The sequence below is a fragment of the Tiliqua scincoides genome, chromosome 8 (genome assembly GCF_035046505.1).
Source record: "Tiliqua scincoides isolate rTilSci1 chromosome 8, rTilSci1.hap2, whole genome shotgun sequence".
Classification (NCBI taxonomy): domain Eukaryota; kingdom Metazoa; phylum Chordata; class Lepidosauria; order Squamata; family Scincidae; genus Tiliqua; species Tiliqua scincoides.
Genome location: NC_089828.1, coordinates 56,964,059 through 56,985,522, shown reverse-complemented (window position 1 = coordinate 56,985,522; position 21,464 = coordinate 56,964,059). Strand labels below are relative to the sequence as shown.

General features: G+C 47.9%; 1 protein-coding gene across 1 annotated transcript in view; it reads right to left on the bottom strand.

Moving 5' to 3' along the window:
* The window catches only part of ATP2A3 (ATPase sarcoplasmic/endoplasmic reticulum Ca2+ transporting 3), a 104,491-nt gene that overhangs the window by 6,139 nt on the left and 76,888 nt on the right, over window positions 1-21,464 (bottom strand). Inside the window, exons 10-20 of the mRNA XM_066635004.1 lie at window positions 17,285-17,387; window positions 16,290-16,421; window positions 13,887-14,012; window positions 12,112-12,330; window positions 9,328-9,663; window positions 7,840-8,060; window positions 7,328-7,530; window positions 6,255-6,340; window positions 5,289-5,422; window positions 4,297-4,414; window positions 3,287-3,404 (exon numbers count right to left, since the gene is read on the bottom strand). Of these exons, the coding sequence (XP_066491101.1) occupies window positions 3,287-3,404; window positions 4,297-4,414; window positions 5,289-5,422; window positions 6,255-6,340; window positions 7,328-7,530; window positions 7,840-8,060; window positions 9,328-9,663; window positions 12,112-12,330; window positions 13,887-14,012; window positions 16,290-16,421; window positions 17,285-17,387 (1,796 nt within the window). The remainder of the gene's footprint in view (window positions 1-3,286; window positions 3,405-4,296; window positions 4,415-5,288; window positions 5,423-6,254; window positions 6,341-7,327; window positions 7,531-7,839; window positions 8,061-9,327; window positions 9,664-12,111; window positions 12,331-13,886; window positions 14,013-16,289; window positions 16,422-17,284; window positions 17,388-21,464) is intronic.

Sequence of the window (21,464 nt, the reverse complement as noted above, 5' to 3'; positions counted from 1 at the left end):
CCTCTCTTCATTTGCAAAAGGTCACTTTTTCTTCCGCTCACTTTGGAACAAGAAGTAGACACTGAGAACTCATTGCTACCAGAGCAGGTTCCCAACCAGTGGTATTTGCCGGTAACTTTAGGGGTACTTGAAAAATAATTGAATCATGGCAGAGAAAGGCAGGTCTGTATCAGAATGCCTTGCTGGACTGTGAAAGCCCCAGAAACTGCTAGTTTCTGGTCATCAATTTACGTATTATCAGATATGGATCACTAGTTGAAAATATATACATTCGAAGTAACAGCAACTGTATTAATTACTAATATGAGGGGTACAATTTATGGGAATGGGCTGCCAAGGGGTATGCAAGTGGAAAAAAAAGTTGGGAACCTCTGTACTAGAGGAATGCTACAGGAGGCAAGAGTGAGAACACTAACAGGAGGTTCTCTTCAGTCCACTTACTAGTAGCATTCTCACTGTCACCTCTTGTAGTGTTCCTCTAGCAGCTACAAGTCCAGGTTCTTGCTCCAAAGGGAAAAAAAGCTGTCTTTTGCAAAGCATTTGCAAACCAAGAGAGGCAAGTCATGAGTGCAACAGAGGGGGGGATTTGAGTAGGGTTTGCTACTATCCACGGCTTCGAGTATCCACGGTAGCAGCAGGAACTTATCCCGAGCCTGTATAGCTGGTCAAGGCTGCTTGGGTAGGGAGATGTAAAACAAGAAGACAGGAAAAGAAGCTAATGAAAAGTCTAATCAAAGTAGGAGACAGCAACACACAAGCTTTTAAACTAGGAAATGCATAGGTGGATGCTGCCCCTACCAGTGGAGTGGTATTCACAACCCCATGTTATTGTGATGATCTAGCTTATATGCAGTTGTTCTTCCAACGAGAAAGAAAGTTGTTTCAACAAGAACAACAGAGGAAGGGAAAGGGTGTGGAGCAGGAGTGGACAGGAAAAGCATATGCTATTGTTTCAGTAACACAGATTTAACGTAGAGTGCAGAAAAAGGTGGGGATTCTATAGTACCAGAACCCAGGTATGAGACCCAATGAATGAAATGGATGGGCAGCAGACAAATGGACAGCCCTTCTCCCAACACAAAATCAGTGGACGTTCAAGTAGCATCTCTATTCTGCCCTTCGTCCAAGGAACTCAGGGCACTGTACAGATCCTGTAAATTGTAACCTCACAACCACCATGTGAAATAGGTTAGCCTGAGATGTGCGACTTGCCCAAGCATCACCCTTTCACGGCTGAGCAGGAATTTGAACCTGGGTGCCTCCCGTTCTGGGTGCTTGCTGGAAATTGATGGCCCCAAGAGGGGACAATGTCGATTGACCACAGGTGGTGCTTTGCGTGACTGGCTGCCACTTTATACACCCCACCCCTGCTTCTAGACAACAAGCATGTCAGGCCGCTCCTGAACATACACGTTTTCTAGATGAAGGGAGCACCTAGAACAAGGGAGCATTGGTGTATGGAACAGCCCAGGCACAGGATTGCACCATCTCAGTAAGAACCGGGCCTCAGAGCTATGTTGGACCTGTTCTTTTTGCCTTTTTAGGAGCTGGGTCTGACCAATTAGGATTTCCAACCAAATAGCAAACGGGCTCAGGGTGAGTGAATTGCTTGGATTGTCCTTCACGTTCACAAGACTTTCTGGGCAGCAACGAAAGCCTGAAGGGCTCCCTCCTGGGAAGGTCAGGTGGTGGACATCGTTCTCCTTGATTAAAAGACCCAAACTAATGGGATTTGGCCTCCGTGAGAGGCACGCTCCCCCTTCCCAGATGCCATTCAGGCTCCAAGGTAACAGCAGGCAAGCAAGGATTACCCTACAAGGCTGTATTAGAGGACAGAGAAATGACACAGCCTTTTGCTATGGCTCTCGGCATCCAAGGCAGACACAGGGGCTACTCCGCTGCTCATTGTTAGCGAGTCGCTATGGGGATGCTGATCGGTGAACAAGGCCCTCTGGGAGTCCTGGCGGAACAGGTTATGTTGGCAGGGAATGGCTGTCGCATGTTTTGCTGGAACGCCTCTGTTAATTGAAGGAGATTTGCACAATTCCTGTGGCTCCAGGGAATCCTAAAGTTTGGACAGGAGCGCTCCAGGGCAACTCAGGATCACTTAATACACACCGGTTGCCTCTCTGCACCGGGTGGATTCAGGCAACTGGCAACCACACAGAAACCACTTCAAAGTTGATGGTGGGGGCCCCCCAGAGCACTGTTGGGAAGCAATCCAACCATCCAACTAATTCTAGCAATGGGCTGAATCATTCCCTCTAGCAGCAAACTCAAGGCTTGCATGCCAGATGGCGTATCAAAGCTGGGCCAGCCGCAAAGGAGGTGGAGGGGGTTAGACACTCCCTCAACTCCACTGGTTTGCCAAGAAGCTGGAAACTTTCATAACCAAAAACCCCCAAATGGTGTGCGGAGAGGCTCAAATGCCGGTTTCCTGGGGAGTGCAGAAGTTAAGGAAAGTCTGGATTCCTAGAAAGGCGTCCCTGTGCACAGAACTTCCTGTTGGCAGGGAACTGAACTACAGCAGGGGCCCCCAAAGTGTGAGGTGTGGCTACCACGGGTGGCGCGGTGAGCACATGGGGCAGCGCGGTAAGCAGGAAAACTGCAGCCTGATAGTACAAGCAGTGGTAGGGTGCTCAACTCAGCAGGCAGAGCTCTAGGGTGCTAAAACCTAGGACTCCCTAGGAAAAGAGGTGTCCACTTCCTTCCTTGCAAAGCCCTCCTGAAGAAAAACTTATTCCCAGAGTGCTCTTGTGAAGAAGCATGCCCAGGAAGTGAGGGAGAAGCGGGGATCTTGCAAAAGCTGTGTTAATGTGCGTATTTAGGAAACCAGCAACCCCCATCACTGTGCCAAAGAATACAACTTGACTGTACTTTCACTTTCAGCCACCATGACCACATGGTGGGGACCCACTGGAAACAGGGAAGATTTGAAACAGGAAGTGTGAAAGAAGGTCAGGCTGGCTCATCTCAGAGTCCACCTCAAGTCAAAATCGTTTATTGTATTAGCTCATAGCCATCACAATGGCTGCTCCATCTCAGAGGTTCTTGTAGCCCAAGAGTGTGGCCCAGGGCATGCTTACGCTGAAATGTGCCCCACCAAGTCCAGTGGGACTTAGTCACAGGAAGGATTTCACACTGCAATTTTTCATTGTGGGACTCCTCTTTAAATTTACTCATTTTAATACTGGTCTTGAAATGAGCACCTTGGATAGTGGGATAAAAAAATGTCATAGCCAGCCAGCCAGCCAGCCAGCCAGCCAGCCAGCCAGCGGGCACTCACACTCTAAATGGTTGCGGGAGAGAAACTTCAGGCCTTCGTCCAGCAGGATTACCGGCAAGGAGATCTTCAGCACCACCACCCACTGAGGCCAACTGAGTGGTGTCACCTGGAAGATCAGCTGCAAAGCAAAAGGATCATCTGTGCATTTAAATGTTTCTAGAAACCATATACTGTCCATCTATACATAAGGCCACAAGAAGCACTCTGCTGAACAGGCCAAAGCCAACTAAGTCCAGCGTCCTGTCACCCACAGTCAGGGCCAGCCTGTCCAAGATGCAAAAGAGACCATTCGCATTGGGCAGCAGATTGGGGTCTGAGTGGAGGGGGGGAGTAAAGAACCCACCCTACTGCTGCAGACAGAGCTGTCCTCCTCACCCACCCCTTTGTGCAACTCTTTAATCAGAACAGGCAGGGACAGCAGAGGAAGAGGGAGAGACAATTCGTTACTACAGACAGTTGCCCTAGAAACAGAGCCACAGAACCCGGAAGTGTTTTTTGGTGATTTTCAACCACTGTGCTCCAAACTCCCACAGTACACGGCCTTTCACGGAACACCGATGTGCCATGACACACCGGTTGAAAATCACTGTTCCAGAGTGGCTAACCGAAGACGTAACACCGTTTTGAAACCATGAAGATCACTGCAAGAGCAGGGAAGTAGCCAAAACATTGAAATTGAGCCAGCGTTTCGACACACTTGAAGCCCCAACTGAAAGATCCCAGCTAAGTCTCCTGGAGGGGAGTGCCTCAAAGACAGAGCACCCCCACTGCCCCAACAGCTTGGGGGCGTCTGCACTCTCAGAGGCTGTGAGAAGCAGGCAGCCAATCTCTTCCAGGGAGTCTTGAGTTCTCATCTGTGGAACAAATCTTTTGGGCTGTTATTTAGAACTAAGGACATCAGTACCTACTTTATGAAACTTCCCAGACCAATTAATTTCCTCTGCAGAAATTAATAAATGCCTGGCCATGTTTCTTTCCCCTCTCTCAAGGGTCCAGATCCCATTACTTACAGGCAATGGCTTCACATAGAGAATTAGGAAGTGCAGCGCCATCGATATGATGATGGCCCCCAAAAGCCAGATATTAAGCCAGGGGGGCATCCGTAGCAGAGACTGGTTTTCAGACACACTGCAGAAGAAACAGAGGTAAGTCCCTCAGTCCCCTTTCCCTGCACACCTAAAGCCCAGCAAACCATTTTCCCCCCATTTAAGATGCCTTGCCCTGGCGGAACTTCCTCCTGAAAGAGGCTTGCTTGGCACCTTCTTGTTTGCACTCAGCCAGCAAGGCAATCACAGTGAAATAAAAGGAGTCGTGGGCAGCAGATATCTGCCCCTCCTTTAACCCTGACGCACCCACATTTTGAGCCCCTGTGCCCTCCAGCTCAGTGTTGGCTCACCACTTCATTACAGCTGGCACTGACATTTCACATAAAAGTCAAAATGAATGTTGGGGTTCCTCCTAAGAATACGTATCTGGGAATATTTCAAAAGGAAGTTTATATTTTTTTTTTAAAAAGACAAAATTTTATCAAGGGGGTTTCTTGACTACTTCTGCTAGATTTTCTTGCCATACCAACTACAAAGGCCAACATCTACTGGTTCATAAACATTGCCCAAATCCATCCAGAGCAGCTAATGAGTAGAAGCAAATTAGTTTGTAGCTGCTAGAACAGTGGTTCTGAAACTGCAGGTTGCAACCTGCCAGTGGGTCGCGATCCAATTTTGGGGTGGGTTTCAGCCCAGTACTGGTTGTGGTGCTGCAAGGCATTCTGGGGCATTACCCAGAAGCTGCGATGTGGCTAACAAAGTGGATCGCATGCAGGTGCTACCCAGAAGTCGCAAGGCATTCTTGGGCACTGCCCTGAAGCCACGGCAGCCAAAGTGGGTTGTGGTAGTAAAAAAAAAGATTGATAAGCACTGGGCTAGAACATTTCCCCCTTATCTAGTCTTGGATCCTTTTCAAGTGGAAAGATGACAGGGATTTCAGGCCAAGAGCACTTTACCTGTTGAGGGCGTTGCACATCTCAATGGTCACCAGCACAGATAATGCCATGGTGGTTGGGTAGCGAGACTCAAAGATTTCACAGTTGATGCCTTCAAAGATGGGGTTGTCCTCTGTGCACCTCATGAAGTTCCTCTGCAGGGATGAGAACACAGGTGTGTAGGGGGGGCTGCATCTTTTCCCCCCACAATCCCCCTATCTAAGGGAAGTTTAGCAGACCCTGGAATTCGGGAGGCATGAGGGGAAATGGTAGTTGCTACAAAAAGCACCACTGCAAAACAGGCAGTGAAGCTAGAGGGAGTACAAAGCGCTAAGTCTTGAAGGGAGCCAAGGGACACTGTGGTGTGCAAGTGGCCCCTCCCCCTCGGAGCCATTCAAAATGGCAGGCATACCAAACCAAGGGTGTGTTCCTATATAGATTGGGAGAAAGCCCCTTTGAGCTCAGTAGGATTTATAGTGGGCCCTCATGATAGAGAATCCCTGCAGATAACAAATTCAGTGGGTGCTGAAGTCCAGCACTTGATGCCACAATGACATTGGGGCTGAGCTGAGCCTCCAGTGGTCACCATGGTCAAGGGCCTCCCCACCTTCTTAGAAGGCCTCCAGGACATGACTGGAAGTAATTTTTGGCTCCTATCTGCAACTTCTGGTCACGTCTGGGAGGTGTTCTGGGGTGCAGAGAGGTCCACGGAGTGCGTTGCTGGCCTCCCTGTGCCTAAGAAATGTCCCAGACATGACCAGAAGTGGCTTCCGATCCCATCCTGGAGGCCCTCCAATGTGTAGGGAGGCATCCGCTGCTTATGGAATCGGCAGGTGCTGAGCCTGCCACTGTACCGCTGAGCAAACATCCATAGGATTACACTGTGAATAAAACGCAACCCTTCCGAAAGCACTAGAATAAAGGACAAGGTTTAAAATTAGACAAAGAAATTAACTGCCTGGTGCCCCTTCTGGTCCATCAACTTACCAGCTGATGAAAGGTAACCTGTGGTCCTTCTACATCATACAAGAACCACCAGGTAGCTGCACCCACAGTTGCCAAGCCAACATACACTACAAGTGAAAAAAATGACACAAGAGAGCAGAATTAGGAACCGATTGCAATCTAGTAACTTAGGGCTTTCCTCACACACAGAAAGCTGGTGTGACATGAAGATGTATTCAGCTAGATTTCTATGTGTTGAGAGCATTCAAATATTCAAGCTCCTAGTCTACAGCCTCGCCCCTGCATCCCTTTGGCTCCCTGCATCCCGTTGCATCCAACTGCATCCCGTTGACTCGGTCATGTCATGAGAATGGATGATGGCCAGATCCCAAAGGATCTCTTCTATGGAGAACTCGTGCAGGGAAAGTGCCCTACAGGTAGACCACAGCTGCGATACAAGGACATCTGCAAGAGGGATCTGAAGGCCTTAGGAGTGGACTTCAACAGGTGGGAAACCCTGGCCTCTGAGCAGCCCGCTTGGAGGCAGGCTGTGCAGCATGGCCTTTCCCAGTTTGAAGAGACACTTGGCCAACAGTCTGAGGCAAAGAGGCAAAGAAGGAAGGCCCATAGCCAGGGAGACAGACCAGGGACAGACTGCACTTGCTCCCAGCGTGGAAGGGATTGTCACTCCCGAATCAGCCTTTTCAGCCACACTAGACGCTGTTCCAGAACCACCTTTCAGAGCGCGATACCATAGTCTTTCGAGACTGAAGGTTGCCAACAACAATAAAAGAGGGTTATGTCAGAATGCCAGATGCAAGGGAGGGCACCAGGATGAGGTCTCTTGTTATCTGGTGTGCTCCCTGGGGCATTTGGTGGGCCGCTGTGAGATACAGGAAGCTGTGAGATACAGGAAGCTGGACTAGATGGGCCTATGGCCTGATCCAGTGGGGCCGTTCTTATGTTCTTATGACTACAGCCTATAACAGTACAATCCAGGTCAATATTACCACTTGGCTCCACCGTTTTAGGCACTTGTGACATGGGGACTGGATACCAGTTTCAGGACAAGCTCTTCAACGAGGAACCCCCTTATCTAGCCTGCAAGGACTCACCTCCGATGGCAAGGTAGCGAAAGAAGAGCCAGCCACTGATAAGAGGCTCTCTTGGATTCCGAGGAAGTTTGTCCATGATGTCAAGATCAGGGGGGTTGAAGCCAAGAGCTGTAGCTGGCAGTCCATCAGTCACCAGGTTGACCCAAAGCAGCTGGACAGGGATCAGAGCTTCGGGTAGTCCTAGGATGGCCGTCAGGAAAATACTGTAAAAGAGGAAAATACTGTAAAAGAGGAAAGAAAAAATTCTTTCCCTACTTTCTCCACACCATGCACTGATCACTGTGAAGCACATTAACTTCAGGTTCACGAGGGCTAGAAACTTGATCTTACTGGGAGTTTTTAAAATAAAAGTAGAGGTTTGCAGGAAGCTGAATGTCATGTCCCCAAACAACACATTTGACAGGTTGACTGTGCTTCTATGGAATTCTGGGATACACGCACAGCCCTATCCCAATCCCTACGCTTTGCCCCTGACCTTAATCTGCTTTGCATCGGAGATCAAATGCTCTTACCAGACGACCTCTCCAACGTTGGAAGAGATGAGATAGCGGATGAACTGCTTCATGTTGTTGTAAATGGCTCTGCCCTCCTCTACGGCAGCGACAATGGTGGAGAAGTTGTCATCGGACAAGACCATTTCTGCAGCCGATTTGGCCACGGCCGTGCCAGAACCCATGGCAATCCCGATTTCTGCTTTTTTCAAAGCAGGGGCATCGTTCACTCCATCGCCAGTCTGGGGGAAAATAAAGATACACCCTGAGGAACCTAAGAAAAGTCTGGCCAGATCAGATCCAAAAGTCCATCTCGCTCAGCGCCGGTTCCCCCAGTGGTCAGCAAGATTTAATTAATCCATTTTTAGCCAGCCTTTCTTCCAGTGAGAGCACTCAGGGTGGCTTACAATATTTTAAAACAATAACAAAAACAAAACAATATAACACTAAAAACAATAAAAACAAAGAAACCCAGTGGGTCACTTAATAATTAAATAATTAAAAGCGACTTTCAGTTAAAATGCCAGTCAATCATGCCAGCTATTGAAAGACAACCTAAACAAAAATGCCTTCAGGGCCCGCCAAAAAGCCTCCAGACGGAGTAGTCCTAAGTTCTCAAGGGAGAGAGTTCCACAATTGGGGTGCCATCACCAAGAAGGCCCCGTTCCTCACCAGTCACCTCCATCCATGGCGGCATGGTTAAAACCGTCCCCGCCGATGACCTCAAAGGATGGGCTGGAAGGAGGCAGTTCCTCAAATACCCTGGTCCTGAGCTGAAAAGTCCCTTAAAAGTCAAAACTAGCACCCTGAATTGAACTGGCATTGGAGCTGCCAAAGTAGTGATGGAATAGAACAGGGGTGTCCAAAGTTTTTGGCAGGAGGGCCACATCATCTCTGACACTGTTTTGGGGGACAGGGGAAAAAAGAATTCATTTACATTTAAAATTTGAATAAATTTACATAAGTTTACATAAATGAATATATTAAAGATGAACTTATATGAATGAATGAAGGTCTTGCAATCGCTCAAGGCCTATAAAAGGCCTTGCATAAAGCAAGACTGGCCTTTCCTTTGCTGCCGCTACTGTGTCGCAGACGTGAAACAGCAAGCAGTGGAGGAAGCCCTCATCCCACAGCTCACACAAGAGGTCAAACAGTCGCCCTCACACTGAGAGCAGTTGCGTCGGGCCACTGTGGGCTCCAACAAATCTCTGGAGGGCCAGAGGCTCATTGGAGACTGGGGACTCCCTGAGGGCCGCATTGAGAGGCCTCGAGGGCCGCAGGTGGCCCCAGGGCCGGGGTTTGGGCACCCCTGGAATAGAACCACCTTACTAGAAAAGATCAAGGATCCACATAGACCGACAGCATTTTTCCAGCAGTGACTGAACAAATAGGTCTGGGAGGTTCTCAAGAAGGACATGCAGACATCAGTCGTGCTCCTGTTTGCCTACAGGTGCGCCCAAGAACTGAAGAGGTGATCCAAATGAAGAATCCCATTTGCAAGCTCACCATGGCTGTGATTTCATTGAAAGACTGCAGGTACTCGACGATCTTGGACTTGTGGGCAGGCTCCACCCGAGCAAAGCAGCGGGCTTTGCAGCAGGCCTGACTCTGTGCCTCTGGTGCGAGGTCATCAAATTCTCGCCCCGTGTAGGCTTTGCCTGCCACCTCCTCGCTCTCCGAGAAGATCCCAATCCTCCGGCAGATGGCCACCGCCGTGCCCTTATTATCCCCAGTGATCATGATGACCCGGATGCCAGCTTTCTTGCACATTTCAATGGATGACATCACTTCCTTCCGGGGCGGATCGAGCATCCCTACGCAGCCGACGAAAGTCAGGTTCATCTGCATGCAAGGGGGGAAAGGATGAACCTCAGGGTGGTACCACCTCAATCTTCCAGACTATCCTATGCAAAGAAACTCTGCAAAACAAACTACTGAATATGCTCAGTGATTACTCCTACTACCTGTTTTTTTTCTGGTTGTTGGGGCTACAGAATGCTAGAACAATTCTATTCTGGTTCCCACATAGCTCTGCCTATACAGATAGCCCACTGATTTCCTCTAGATTGGTTCGACCATAAAAGATTCTGGTCAGACCTGGGATTTTACCTGGGCCAACTGCTAGATGTTTGGTTGTTTTGGGGTTGGACTAGAAGTTTCTTCTAAGTTGAGAATTCGGCCAAATTTGGGGGGGACTATATGGGAGACAAGGGAGGAAAACCAGACCTACCTCTTTTGTAGGGCTCACCGTCTCTTTCCCCATGAAATTATACTGCATCATGTAGCATCGTTCAGAGAGGAATTGAGGGGTAAAACCAAATGGCAAACACCATGGGATCACTCCCAGGGGCAGTATGGAAGAAAATCATGGAGGCTGCCAACTATCAGTTGAACTAAAGTGGCCTCTTAGCCCACCATTTCCCTACCCAGAGAACAGTATCCCATTTTGATGCCCACAAATGCGGTGGTGAAATTGAAGGTTCAGTTCTAATCTAGATACCATCTATTATTATTATCCTCAATTTTTACCCTGCCTTTCTCCCCAAAGGGACTCAAGGCGGCTTACAAAACAAGGTTAAAACAAGTTAAAAACATAATTTAAAAGCAGATAAAAACATAATATATCATAAAAACAGTAGTCAGATAAAAACTAGTCAGGTAAGAGAATAGGGCAGCAAATTAGAAAAGGATCAGGCCTGTGAACAGATGTTAAAAAATGTTAAGAGATGTTAAAAAGATGTTACAAAGGCCAGGAACTCAGAAGGCTTGTCTAAACAGAAGGGTCTTCAGGCCTCGCCGGAAAGTTACAAGAGAGGGAGCAGTTCTTAAGTCAAAGGGAAGGGAATTCCATAGCATTGGTGCCACTACTGAGAAGGCCCTATTTCTTGCCGCCACCCCATGTACCTCCCTAGGTGGCGGCACTTGTAAAAAGGCCTTCTCTGATGACCTAAGAGGACGAGCTGGATTGCACGGGAGTAGGTGATCTCTAAGATACCTTGGCCCAGAGCAGTATAGGGCTTTAAAGGTCAAAACCAGCACCCTAGTTGGGCCCAGAAACGAATGGGCAGCCAGTGCAGCCGCTGGAGAAGCAGACTGACAGAGTTAAACCGCCTACCTCCAGTAACCATGCAGGCCGCTGCATTCTGCACTAGTTGCAGTTTCCGAACCGTCTTCAAGGGCAGCCCCACATAGAGCGCGTTACAATAATCTAGCCTCGATGTTCACCATGGCATGGATCACTGTGGCCAGGTCTGCACGATCCAAGTATGGCCGCAGCTGGCACACCAGCCGAAGCTGAGCAAAGGTCCCCCTGGCCACAGCCACCACCTGGGAATCCAGGAGCAGCTGCGAGTCCAGGTGGACCCCCAAGCTGCGGACCTGCTCCTTCAGGGGGAGTCCAACCCCATTCAGTGCAAGCCGATACTCCAGCACCTGCACCAAGGGTTTCCGAACCAGGAGAGCCTTTGTCTTATCTGGATTTAATTTCAGATTCTATGGAGTCGGACCTACCTTCAGTCTCTACTTTGCTGGATTCTATCCCTTCCTTAACATAAATGGCCACCCCCACCTCCAACACGCCCCTCCCTGTCCCTCCTGTAGAGCTTACAGCACGGGATTGTGGTATCTTTTTGCTGTCTCAACCCTGCCCAGGCTTCCTGCAAGATGTGCTCCAGAATTCCCCCCACCCACCCAACTCTGGCTCCCTCCCACTGGTTCTCTGTCCTCCTCCAGGTCACCTATACTGTAGTGCTGAGAGTTGGTCTAAGCTCAACAATTTACAACCAGTGTGCCATGGCACACTGGCGTGCCACAAAAGGGCCACAGGTGTGTTGCGGGCGTTTGCAGCACAGCAGATGCAATTGCTGAAAAACTCTTCTGGGTTCTGCAGCTCTTTTTTTCCAGGGCCACTGTCTGTAGTAACAAATGATCTGTCCCTCTTCATCTGCCAGCAGAGGGACAGACATAAAGATGAAGTTGTATCTCAGCAACAGAGTACATGGTTCGCATGAAGAAGACTCCTGGTTCTTTCCCTAGCAGCCTCTCCAAGGAGTTCTGGGAAAGGCCCTCCTCTGTATCCCTGGAGAGCAACTGTGAATAAGAGCAGACATTACTGAGCTAGAGGGACCAATGGTTGGCTAGATGGTAGCTTTGCAAGCCAGTAAGCCTCCAAGGAGTCCCAGTGTTCTCCAGAAAACAGACAGAAAGACCTCTGTAAGGCTGTCTGGAGCCCTTAAGACATGTTTCTGCCCCCAGGCTCCCATGTAAGAGTCTAACCTCAGCTGACCTCACCTCATAGTTCACAAAGAGGCTGGCATCATCGAGGTGCATGTCCTCTTTCCGCGGAGGGTGATCCCGCGTGGCCAGTGCAAGGCAGCGCAGGGTGTCAATGCCGGTGCCCCATTCCCGGATCTTAGACAGGATCTGCTCCTTGGCGGAGAGCGTCAAGGTGACCCTATTGGCACCCACACGGATGTAGTTGCAGCGCTCGATGACACTCTCCGGAGCTCCCTGTGGAAAGGAAGGCAGTGAAAGAGTCACAGGGGAGGCTGGAAGCAAGCGGGGGCTATCAGAGCAGGCTAAATGGTGACAGGACAGGCTGGGAGGACAGCCAACAAGAGGTCTCTTCCTAACTTGCGCTTCTTGCAGCACCAGGAGCCCTGCCTTCTATTCCATTAATAACAAAAAAAATTACAGGAATATAACAAAGAGAAAAATAGAAACAGACAACTCCACCGCTCATTAGAGAGATGATTACACAGCTGAAACTCTGGAATCTGTGGAGAACTGGGGAATGCAGAATGCCAAAGATATCGGGTCTTCAGGAACTTATGGCACCTATTAACACATCAAGCATTCAGGGCATGTTTATGATTTTGAGGAACCGACAGATCTCAATGCAATAAATGTACATTTATTTCTGAGTTCGTAAAAACCTCCCTTTCTTTTGCAGAGCTGGTGGAAGGTGGGCTGAATTCTTGGAGGCCTCTAGATGGCGCTGTTTTGCCATCCTTCAGTGCAATCTCCTCTTGCAGAGGGCAAGCCTGGGCTTCTCCCAGGGGGCAAAACATACCACTTAAATCAGGGGTGCTCACACTTTTTTGGCTTGAGAGCTACTTTGAAACCCAGCAAGGCCCGGAGATCTACCAGAGTTTTTTTTACAATGTTCGCGCCATCATAACATATAACATTTATGTGTACAATGTATGTTGGTGTACCTTGAGCCCCACAGAGTATAACAGCACTTACTCCTGAGTAGACATGCCTAGGATTAGGCTGTGAGGCTGCAATCCTAGCCACACTTACCTGGGAGTAAGCCCCATTGAGTACAATGGGCCTTACTCCCGGCGTTTCCTCCCAGAGGCACCTGAAGGGGGGGGTCGGCACTCCGCGATCTACTCATTTTGCCTCGCGATCTACCGGTAGATCGCGATCCACCTATTGAGCACCCCTGACTTAAATAGTCTGCCTGGCTTGGTGCCAGGTGAACATTTATGCAGGCTGGATGTATTCATTAATCGGTTCATCAGCTAAAATTCATATGATAAAACTAAGTAGGGTGAGAACCTAACAACTAGAATATAGCCAGAAGATATCTTGGGAGAACTTTCAATATGGCATTTGCGGGAGGAGCAGGGAGGGGGCACATGTACCCCTACAGTTCCCCCCCCACATGTCTTGCAGCTTGCACATTTTTTGCAACTGTGCCAGCAACACCCCGTACATGGCTCTACCATTTTTATCTCCCATATACCCCCTGCAAGCACCATTATATGCCCTACAATCAGGGGGGAGGGGGCCAGAGCCCTATAAAATATTCTCAGGAAGGAAAGAGCTCAGACTGTTAATATCTAGCTCATAATCATAGTCACAGAGTTTAGCATTTGGGCCAGAAGCCTTTTGAGATTATCTGGGCTTCCAATTATAAAATCATAATAACAACATCATCAGATGAGTGTTTTGCCCCTTTGCAACTCAGGCAGTTCTCCACCGCCTAGTGGAAAAGATATTATCAAGTTCAAAGCATGAAAGCAGTAGCAGCGGGCGCTCCCATGCAGTGCAGCTACCTTGACAAAGAGTTTGCTGGCAGAGGAGTTGTGGCTGGAGGCCACTGGGGTGCAGTAAACAGACATGGACTTGCGATCGCGGGAAAATTCCAGGGTGCACTCCTTCTTCATGAGCTGCTTGATCACCTGCAAAGAGGAAAGCACACAAGATCACAAAACCTCCATTCAGGTGACTTGTCTGCCAAGGTGGAAAGTTGACAGTTTTATAGTACTACTCACTTGCTGATTGTCAGGGTAAAAACTGACATTACGGGGATGCCAGAAGCACGAGAACATCAGAAGAGCCCCACTGGATCAGGCCAAAGGCCATTCCAGTCCAGTTTCCTATCCAATGACCCACCGGATGTCTCAAGGAGCACACATGGCAAGAGATCTGCATCCTGGCGCAACTCCCTTGCATCTGGCATTGTGAGGTCACCGACTTCTAAAACCAGGAGGTTGCACATACTCCATCATGGCTAGTAACCTGGGATGGACTTTTCTTTGAGAAATCTGTCCAATCCCCTTTTAAAGTCATCTAACCCAGACACCATCTCCACACATCCTGCGGCAAGGAGTTCCACAAATCGCATACTGGGTAAAGAAATATTTTCTTTGGTCTATTCTAACTCAATTTTAGTGGCTGTCCCCTGGTTCTGGCATTGTGTGAAAGGGAAAAGAGCATCCTACTCTCCACCCTAACCACCCCCTGCATAATTTTGTCTCAGTCATGTCCCTCCTTGGGTACCTTTTCACTAGACTGAAAAACCCCAAATGCTATAGCCTTTCCTCAACAAAAGATGCCCTAACCCAGTACCCATTTTGTTCACTCTCTCCTGCTCCTTTTCTAGTTCCACGATATCCTTTTGGAGATCTCAGAAAAGCAACATGCTTCTCATTCTTCCTCCAACATTACAAGTTCATCCTCTCACTGGGTCTACTGCCAACAGGATGACATGTGGCTGCTCTTGTCCTGAACCAGACTATTTCTTTCTCTAACTCAGAGTTGTCTTCACTCACCAGCAGCTGCACAAAGCATCCTTCCCAAAGTTTTATTAAGATGCAAGAAAGCACCCTTCTCTCCTGCTCACGGTCCTGCAGGCATGGAGCGCAGGAGGTCTGGTCTAGAGGGTTGAGCCTCCATTTGCCTGACGATAACATCCACAAGGTCACCAGTTCGAGGCCAGCAGCACCGTGCGACCTTGAAGCAGCTGACAAGCTGAGCTGAGCTATTCCATCTGCTCTGACCGTGGGAGGATGGAGGCCAGAATGTGAAACCAGATCAATGAAAGAAACATCTGAATGTTGTGGTTTCTTGAAAGATAGAAACCTTCTTTCAAACTGTAAAAATCCCTAAGGGGATTTAAATTGCCTGCCTATGTAAACCGCCCTGAATAAAGTCTAAGGAGAAATCTGAGGACCAAGAAAGGCGGTATAGAAATACCTGTATTATTATTATTATTATTATTATTGCGTCCTGAGTACACTTCTGTACTGCAGCGAGTCATGGACTCTCCTCTCACAACAGGAGAGGAAACTGAACGCTTTCCACATGCGCTGCCTCCGGTGCATTCTCGGCATCATCTGGCAGGACAAAGTTCCTAACAACACAGTCCTGGAACGTGCTGGAATCCCTAGCATGTATGCACTGCTGAAACAGAGACGCCTGCGTTGGCTCGGTCATGTCCTGAGAATGGATGATGGCAGGATCCCAAAGGATCTCCTCTATGGAGAACTCATGCAAGGAAAGCGCCCTACAGGTAGACCACAGCTGCGATACAAGGACATCTGCAAGTGGGATCTGAAGGCCTTAGGAGTGGACCTCAACAGGTGGGAAACCCTGGCCTCTGAGCAGCCCGCTTGGAGGCAGGCTGTGCAGCATGGCCTTTCCCAATTTGAAGAGACACTTGGCCAACAGTCTGAGGCAAAGAAGGAAGTCCCATAACTAGGGAGACAGACCAGGGACAGACTGCACTTGCTCCCGGTGTGGAAGGGATTGTCACTCCCGAATTGGCCTTTTCAGCCACACTAGACGCTGTTCCAGAACCACCTTTCAGAGCGCGATACCAGAGTCTCTCGAGACTGAAGGTTGCCAATACCCAATATTATTATTATGGGCTCTTTCCACCTTGACGAGGCTGCTGGTCTCCCTGCTCTGCCAGGGATTCAACCTGGCCTTTCTGCATGCAAGGAAGTGGTTCTCCCACTGAGCTAGGGCACTTTGTGCCTTCACATCTTGCAGAATTTGGAGCCATTTGTGTCACACCAACCAAACCTTAACCAGTTAGTCATCAATATGGCTCAGCAAATGTGACCAGTATGGAGCGGGGGGTGAAGACATGGCTTCTGAAAAGCTGTCCTCCCCAGATGTCCCTCCCCTAAATTTGATTAAGACACAGGAAATTATCCTTCTCTCCTACTCACTGTGTTGCAGGCATTGGCTCTCTCCACCTTGGACAGGCCGCTGGTGTCCGTATCAAACACGTTCATCTTCTCCACCAGGCATGTCAAGGCCGTTTCCGTTGCTTCCCCCACCTTCTCGTAAACTTTCTTCGACTGATATAAACAGGAGAGAAAAGGCAGGATCACACCTTTGAGTGGTGAGAGGAAAAGAGAGAAGCTTTGCAACTCCATTTTCACAGAACACAAAACATGATAACTGGTTCAGAGTGATTAAGTAAGCAGGAATTCAGCTTTCAAATGTACGAGTAAAAGGTTATTTTCCTGGTTTTAAAAAATATTGATCTTTATAAAATACAGTGGTTCCCCCATATCTGCAGGGGACACATTCCTGCTGCCACTGCAGGCATCTGAAACCATGGATACCTACTACTACTGAGAACACCAGTAACCATGGATAGCAGCAGACCCTACGCGTACAAACCCAGCACAAGCCCTCCATATTGCTTCCTCTTCACACTCAGAGGGTGCAAAGAGGAAGCAGTTTGGAGGGCTGAGACTGGGCAAACAAAACAAAAAACAGGTGAAATGAGTGTGATTGGGGGGGGATTTGTGAACCGCGGATACCTGAAACAGTGGAAACTGTATCCATGGATACGGGGGTGGGTGGGTGGGCTGTATATACTTTTTAGAAAATTAAAAAGCAAACAGTTTTTTTAAAAGTATTCTTTCCCCTACCCGCGTTAGCTGCCATCATATTCATTACACAAATTTACAGAGCAAGTTAAAAAATCCAATATTATGTTTAAAACATATGTGAAATGGCTGGAGTCCCGCACGAGAGAGTTAAAAAATACTGATAAACCCAAAGCAGTGCTGAACTCCAAGTAATAGATGAACTCCCTGCTATTCACACTTCACAGATGGGTGAACGATCCAGTCTCTCTCTGCCACCGGAAATGCTTTCCTGTCCCCACCGCAGAGGCAACGGAGGTGGCAGGGCTTCAAGTACCACCCACCTCGTTGTAGTCCAACGAAGAATCGTTGCAAAGGGCACAGATTGTGGCCAGCTCCACCAGGCCGTCATATTTACCGCACTGAACAGGGATGTCATTTTTTAGGCTGAAATTAAACAGAGGAAATAAAACCCCACAATTCAACATCACTGGGAAATAAAAGAAACCTCTTCATCTGCATTTAAGATGAACTGAACGATGGAACGGAACAAGTTCCATATCTCAGGAGAAAACATGGCTATTCCCACATGTATCCACCAGTCATACAGGAGAGGCTTGTCAAAGGCTATTAACCATGATTGCCAAATGGAACCTCCATGTTCAGAGGCAGTGTACCTCTGAATGCCAGGTGGTGGAAATTAACAGGAGAGGGCTGTTGGCTTCAGATCCTGCTGGACCTATCTGGGCACAGACTACAAAACAGACAGTTGCCCTCAAAACAGAGCCCAGAACCCAGACAAGTCTCTTGGAAGATGGAAGTAACATCACAAAAGGGGAAGACCATAGAGGTCAGTGTGTGCTGCGAGAAGAGGAATGTTGAAAACCTTATTCCATTGTTTCTTATGGGAGAAAATTCCCCCCTTCAAGGCCAGTGTGGGGCAAAGCCATAAGTATGGTCCCCGATTAACTCCAATTTATCTTATGGGGGAGTGGGAATTTTCCTATATGTGCCATTTCACTATAAGGTCAAGCTTTCTAGGCAGCAAACCAACGACAGCAAGACCAGCGGTCTGGTTCAGAATAAGGAAGTTTTATCCATTAATGTGCAGTCTCAGGTTGCGATTAGTCGGAAATAAGGAAATTCTTTTGGAGTGTTCTTTAAGAACATAACTCTTTATAATTATTACTTCCCGCATCCTGACCCAAGGGGGGCAGAGTAGTTTAAGGACCAACTGCTGTCAAGCCTCATCTCCAAATTAAGCCTCGAGTTTGCCCTAAGAAATCCTTGAAACACGGTATAGAAGGAGCCCGTTTCAGAAGGTCAGGAGAAGGACTGAACAGTGGCTGTCAATTAGCTGTTTTCTAAGTGAGTGACAAATTGTACCCTTTCACGAGACATTAACAAATGTCTCGGACTAAGCACAGCTGTGATGGAAAAGCTCTTTGCTAATTAAAGGATCGCCATTGTCTCTGGGGGAGTTTATATAACCTGAGAGGAGAGAAGAATTAAACACATTTTTGTCCTCAAAAACATCTGAGGTCTCTGAGCCAAACTGAATGAGAGGTGGAACTTCCATGGTTGGACCCTGCAATAGTTTTCTTTTTCAAAAGAGAGATGCTCAATGCATGTGCATGATTTGGATCACAGCTAGGAGGCAGGGAAAAGGAAGGTTCCAACCCCTTCACCTGTTGCCATAGCTGTGATTTAAATGTATCCCACCGTCTCTGATTGCTATCAATGGCAAAAAGCTATCTTGATGCAAACAGATATGCTGTTCCATTGAAGGCGCAATCCTAACCCCTTTCCAGCACTGACATAAGGGCAATGAAGCTCTGAGGTAAGAGGACAAACATTCCCTTACTTTGAGAAGGCCTCCGTGAGTGACACCCAACTGCAGGATGCAGCACACACCCCATTGCCACTGCTATGCCAGTGCTGGAAAGCACTGACATAAGGAGTTAGGCTTGCACCCTGAGATGCTTTGGCTGGGGTGTTTTACCAAATAAGTAAAAATTAAAAAAAAAAATAACCTAGATATCATTATTTCATTTTTATTTATATATGAGATTGCAATCTTGATAACCCAGATATATTGTTTGTCCAGGAAATGCATATAAAACACACACACACACACACACACACACACACACACACACACACACACACAAGAAATTCAATTCAAGGAAATAATCATTTAATCAGAGAGATTTATCATGCCCCAGTGGGTATAAAAATGAAGGGTATAATGAAACTTTTCAGATCAAGCTTCCTTGAAACACAGGCAGAAGGACAATAGATATACTTTGAAGTGAGAATAGAGACTTCTTAAAAGCAACAGGAGGTTGCTTGTATGTTCTAAATCAGGGCTGCCCAAACCCCGGCCCTGGGGCCACTTGCGGCCCTCGAGAATTCCCAATGCGGCCCTCAGGGAGCCCCCAATCTCCAATGAATCTCTGGCCCTCCAGAGACTTGCTGGAGCCCATGCTGGCCTGATGCAACTGCCCTCAGCGTGATGGCCGACCTCTCACATGAGCTGTGGGACAAGGGCTCCCTCCACTGCTTGCTTTTTCACATTTGCAGCGGCAGCAAAGGAAAGGCTGGCCTTGCTTTGTGCAAGGACTTTTATAGGCCTTGAGCTATTGCAAGACCTTCATTCATTCATATAAGTTCCATCTCTAATATATTCATTTATGTAAATTTATTCAAATTTGAAATTTAAATTAATTCTTTTTTTCCCCCGGGCCCCCGACACAGTGTCAGAGAGATGATGTGGCCCTCCTGCCAAAAGCTTTGGACACCCCTGTTCTAAATAAAGGGCAAGTTGAATGTTATGGTAGAACGATAGATCACTTAACGATTGAGTAGGAAAACAAGTGGATAAATGTGAAAGATATGAATAGAATTGTGAGACAAACACAGGTGGGGCCTCTTTATCTGTGGGTGCCGAACCCCCAGATCACCTCAATGAAAACCTCCCAGACTTGACTGAAATCTAGTTCTGGTTGCATCTGGGAGATTTTCTGAGCCTCGGAGAGGCCACTGGTGTGTGACCTCTCCAAAGCTCAGAATGCCACCCAGAGTTTTTTCCTGGCAACTTCCGGCTTTCTCTGAAAACCGGAAGACACTGAAAAAAAGGCTCAGAATGGCTCCAGTCATGTTCAGAGCTCCAGTGGGCCCCCAAAACCACAGATTTCATTATCTAGTTTTCAGTATCCATGGGGAGTCCAGGACTGGGGTTCCCCACGGATAAGGAGGCACCACCTGTATTGGATACTTCAAATCGGAGGAGGGGGTCAGTAAAAAAATAATTTCAAGAACAGGGGGGAAAAACCAGAAATTAACATTGGTAGTTATTTGGATAACTTTCCCCTGGGGGCTGGGGATAAGAATAGGCCCTCAGTTTGGCTGTACTTGTTGTAAGAGGCGACTAAACAGCCACCGGGTAGATGGGACTCGTCAGCCTGGGAAGGCAGCTCATCTGAGAGAAGGAGAACTCTGATCCCAAACCTCCACTGCCTTGTGGCTACATCCAGTTATGGAAAAGGCTTCAGGAGTCAACCTCGAGGCAAAATCCAGAGCCGGAGTCCCTGAGGCAGTTCAAGGCTGAACGCAGTCACGATCTGGCAACTCCTGCGACGCCGCTGGAACCAACCGTATTGGCCTCTGCCTTTCCATTGGACCATTTCAGCGACGTGGAGAGGGGGGACTTGCTGCATGGGTAACAGCCTATCCTCCATACCTACTTTACCCAGGCTTCGCGCACTGGAGAGGACACTCTGTTCCAGAACCACCATTCAGAACGTGACACCATAGTCTTCTGAGACTGAAGGATGCCAACAAAAAGTTATTTGGAGGTGCCTTCGCTGGACACAGAAGGACTATGCTTTTTTTTTTGCAAACACATACCAATCCCCAAGTGTTTTTGTCTCCGAGCAAGCAAGATGTTGTGAAAAATTAAATACCTTCTGATCTATATGGGTCATGCATCAGTTGGGTGTGAAATAATGATACAAACCCAGTTTCAAATTCTTGCTCAGCCGTGAGGCTTCCTGGGTGCCCTGGGACCAGTCACTACTCTTATCCTGACCTACCTCAAGGAGCTGTTGTGAGGGGGGGGGAAAGGAAAGGAAGAAAGCATAGACAGCACCCTGAACACCTTGAAGGAAGGGTGGTATAAAAAATGTGAAAAATAACAGTGATAATTTGGAAACTGACCATACAGCTACTGGTCTAGAAAGAACTAAATGAAGGACAGACATGGTTTAAAATCACATTAAATCAGTGGATACACAGGAAATAGAAAAGGTTTTGTATAAGGCAAACAAAAACTTAGTATGGAAATAATCTTGGCTTGTATTTATCAAAGGGATTGGCAGAAAAGTGGCATCTGGGATAATTCAATTATTTAGGGAAGATGAACAATTTGTCCAGGATCAAAATAGATCTGATGGGTTTGCAGATTTCTGTCACCTCTCCTCTTTAAGGTCATTACTGAGAAATTGGCCGATGGAGTATGATGTA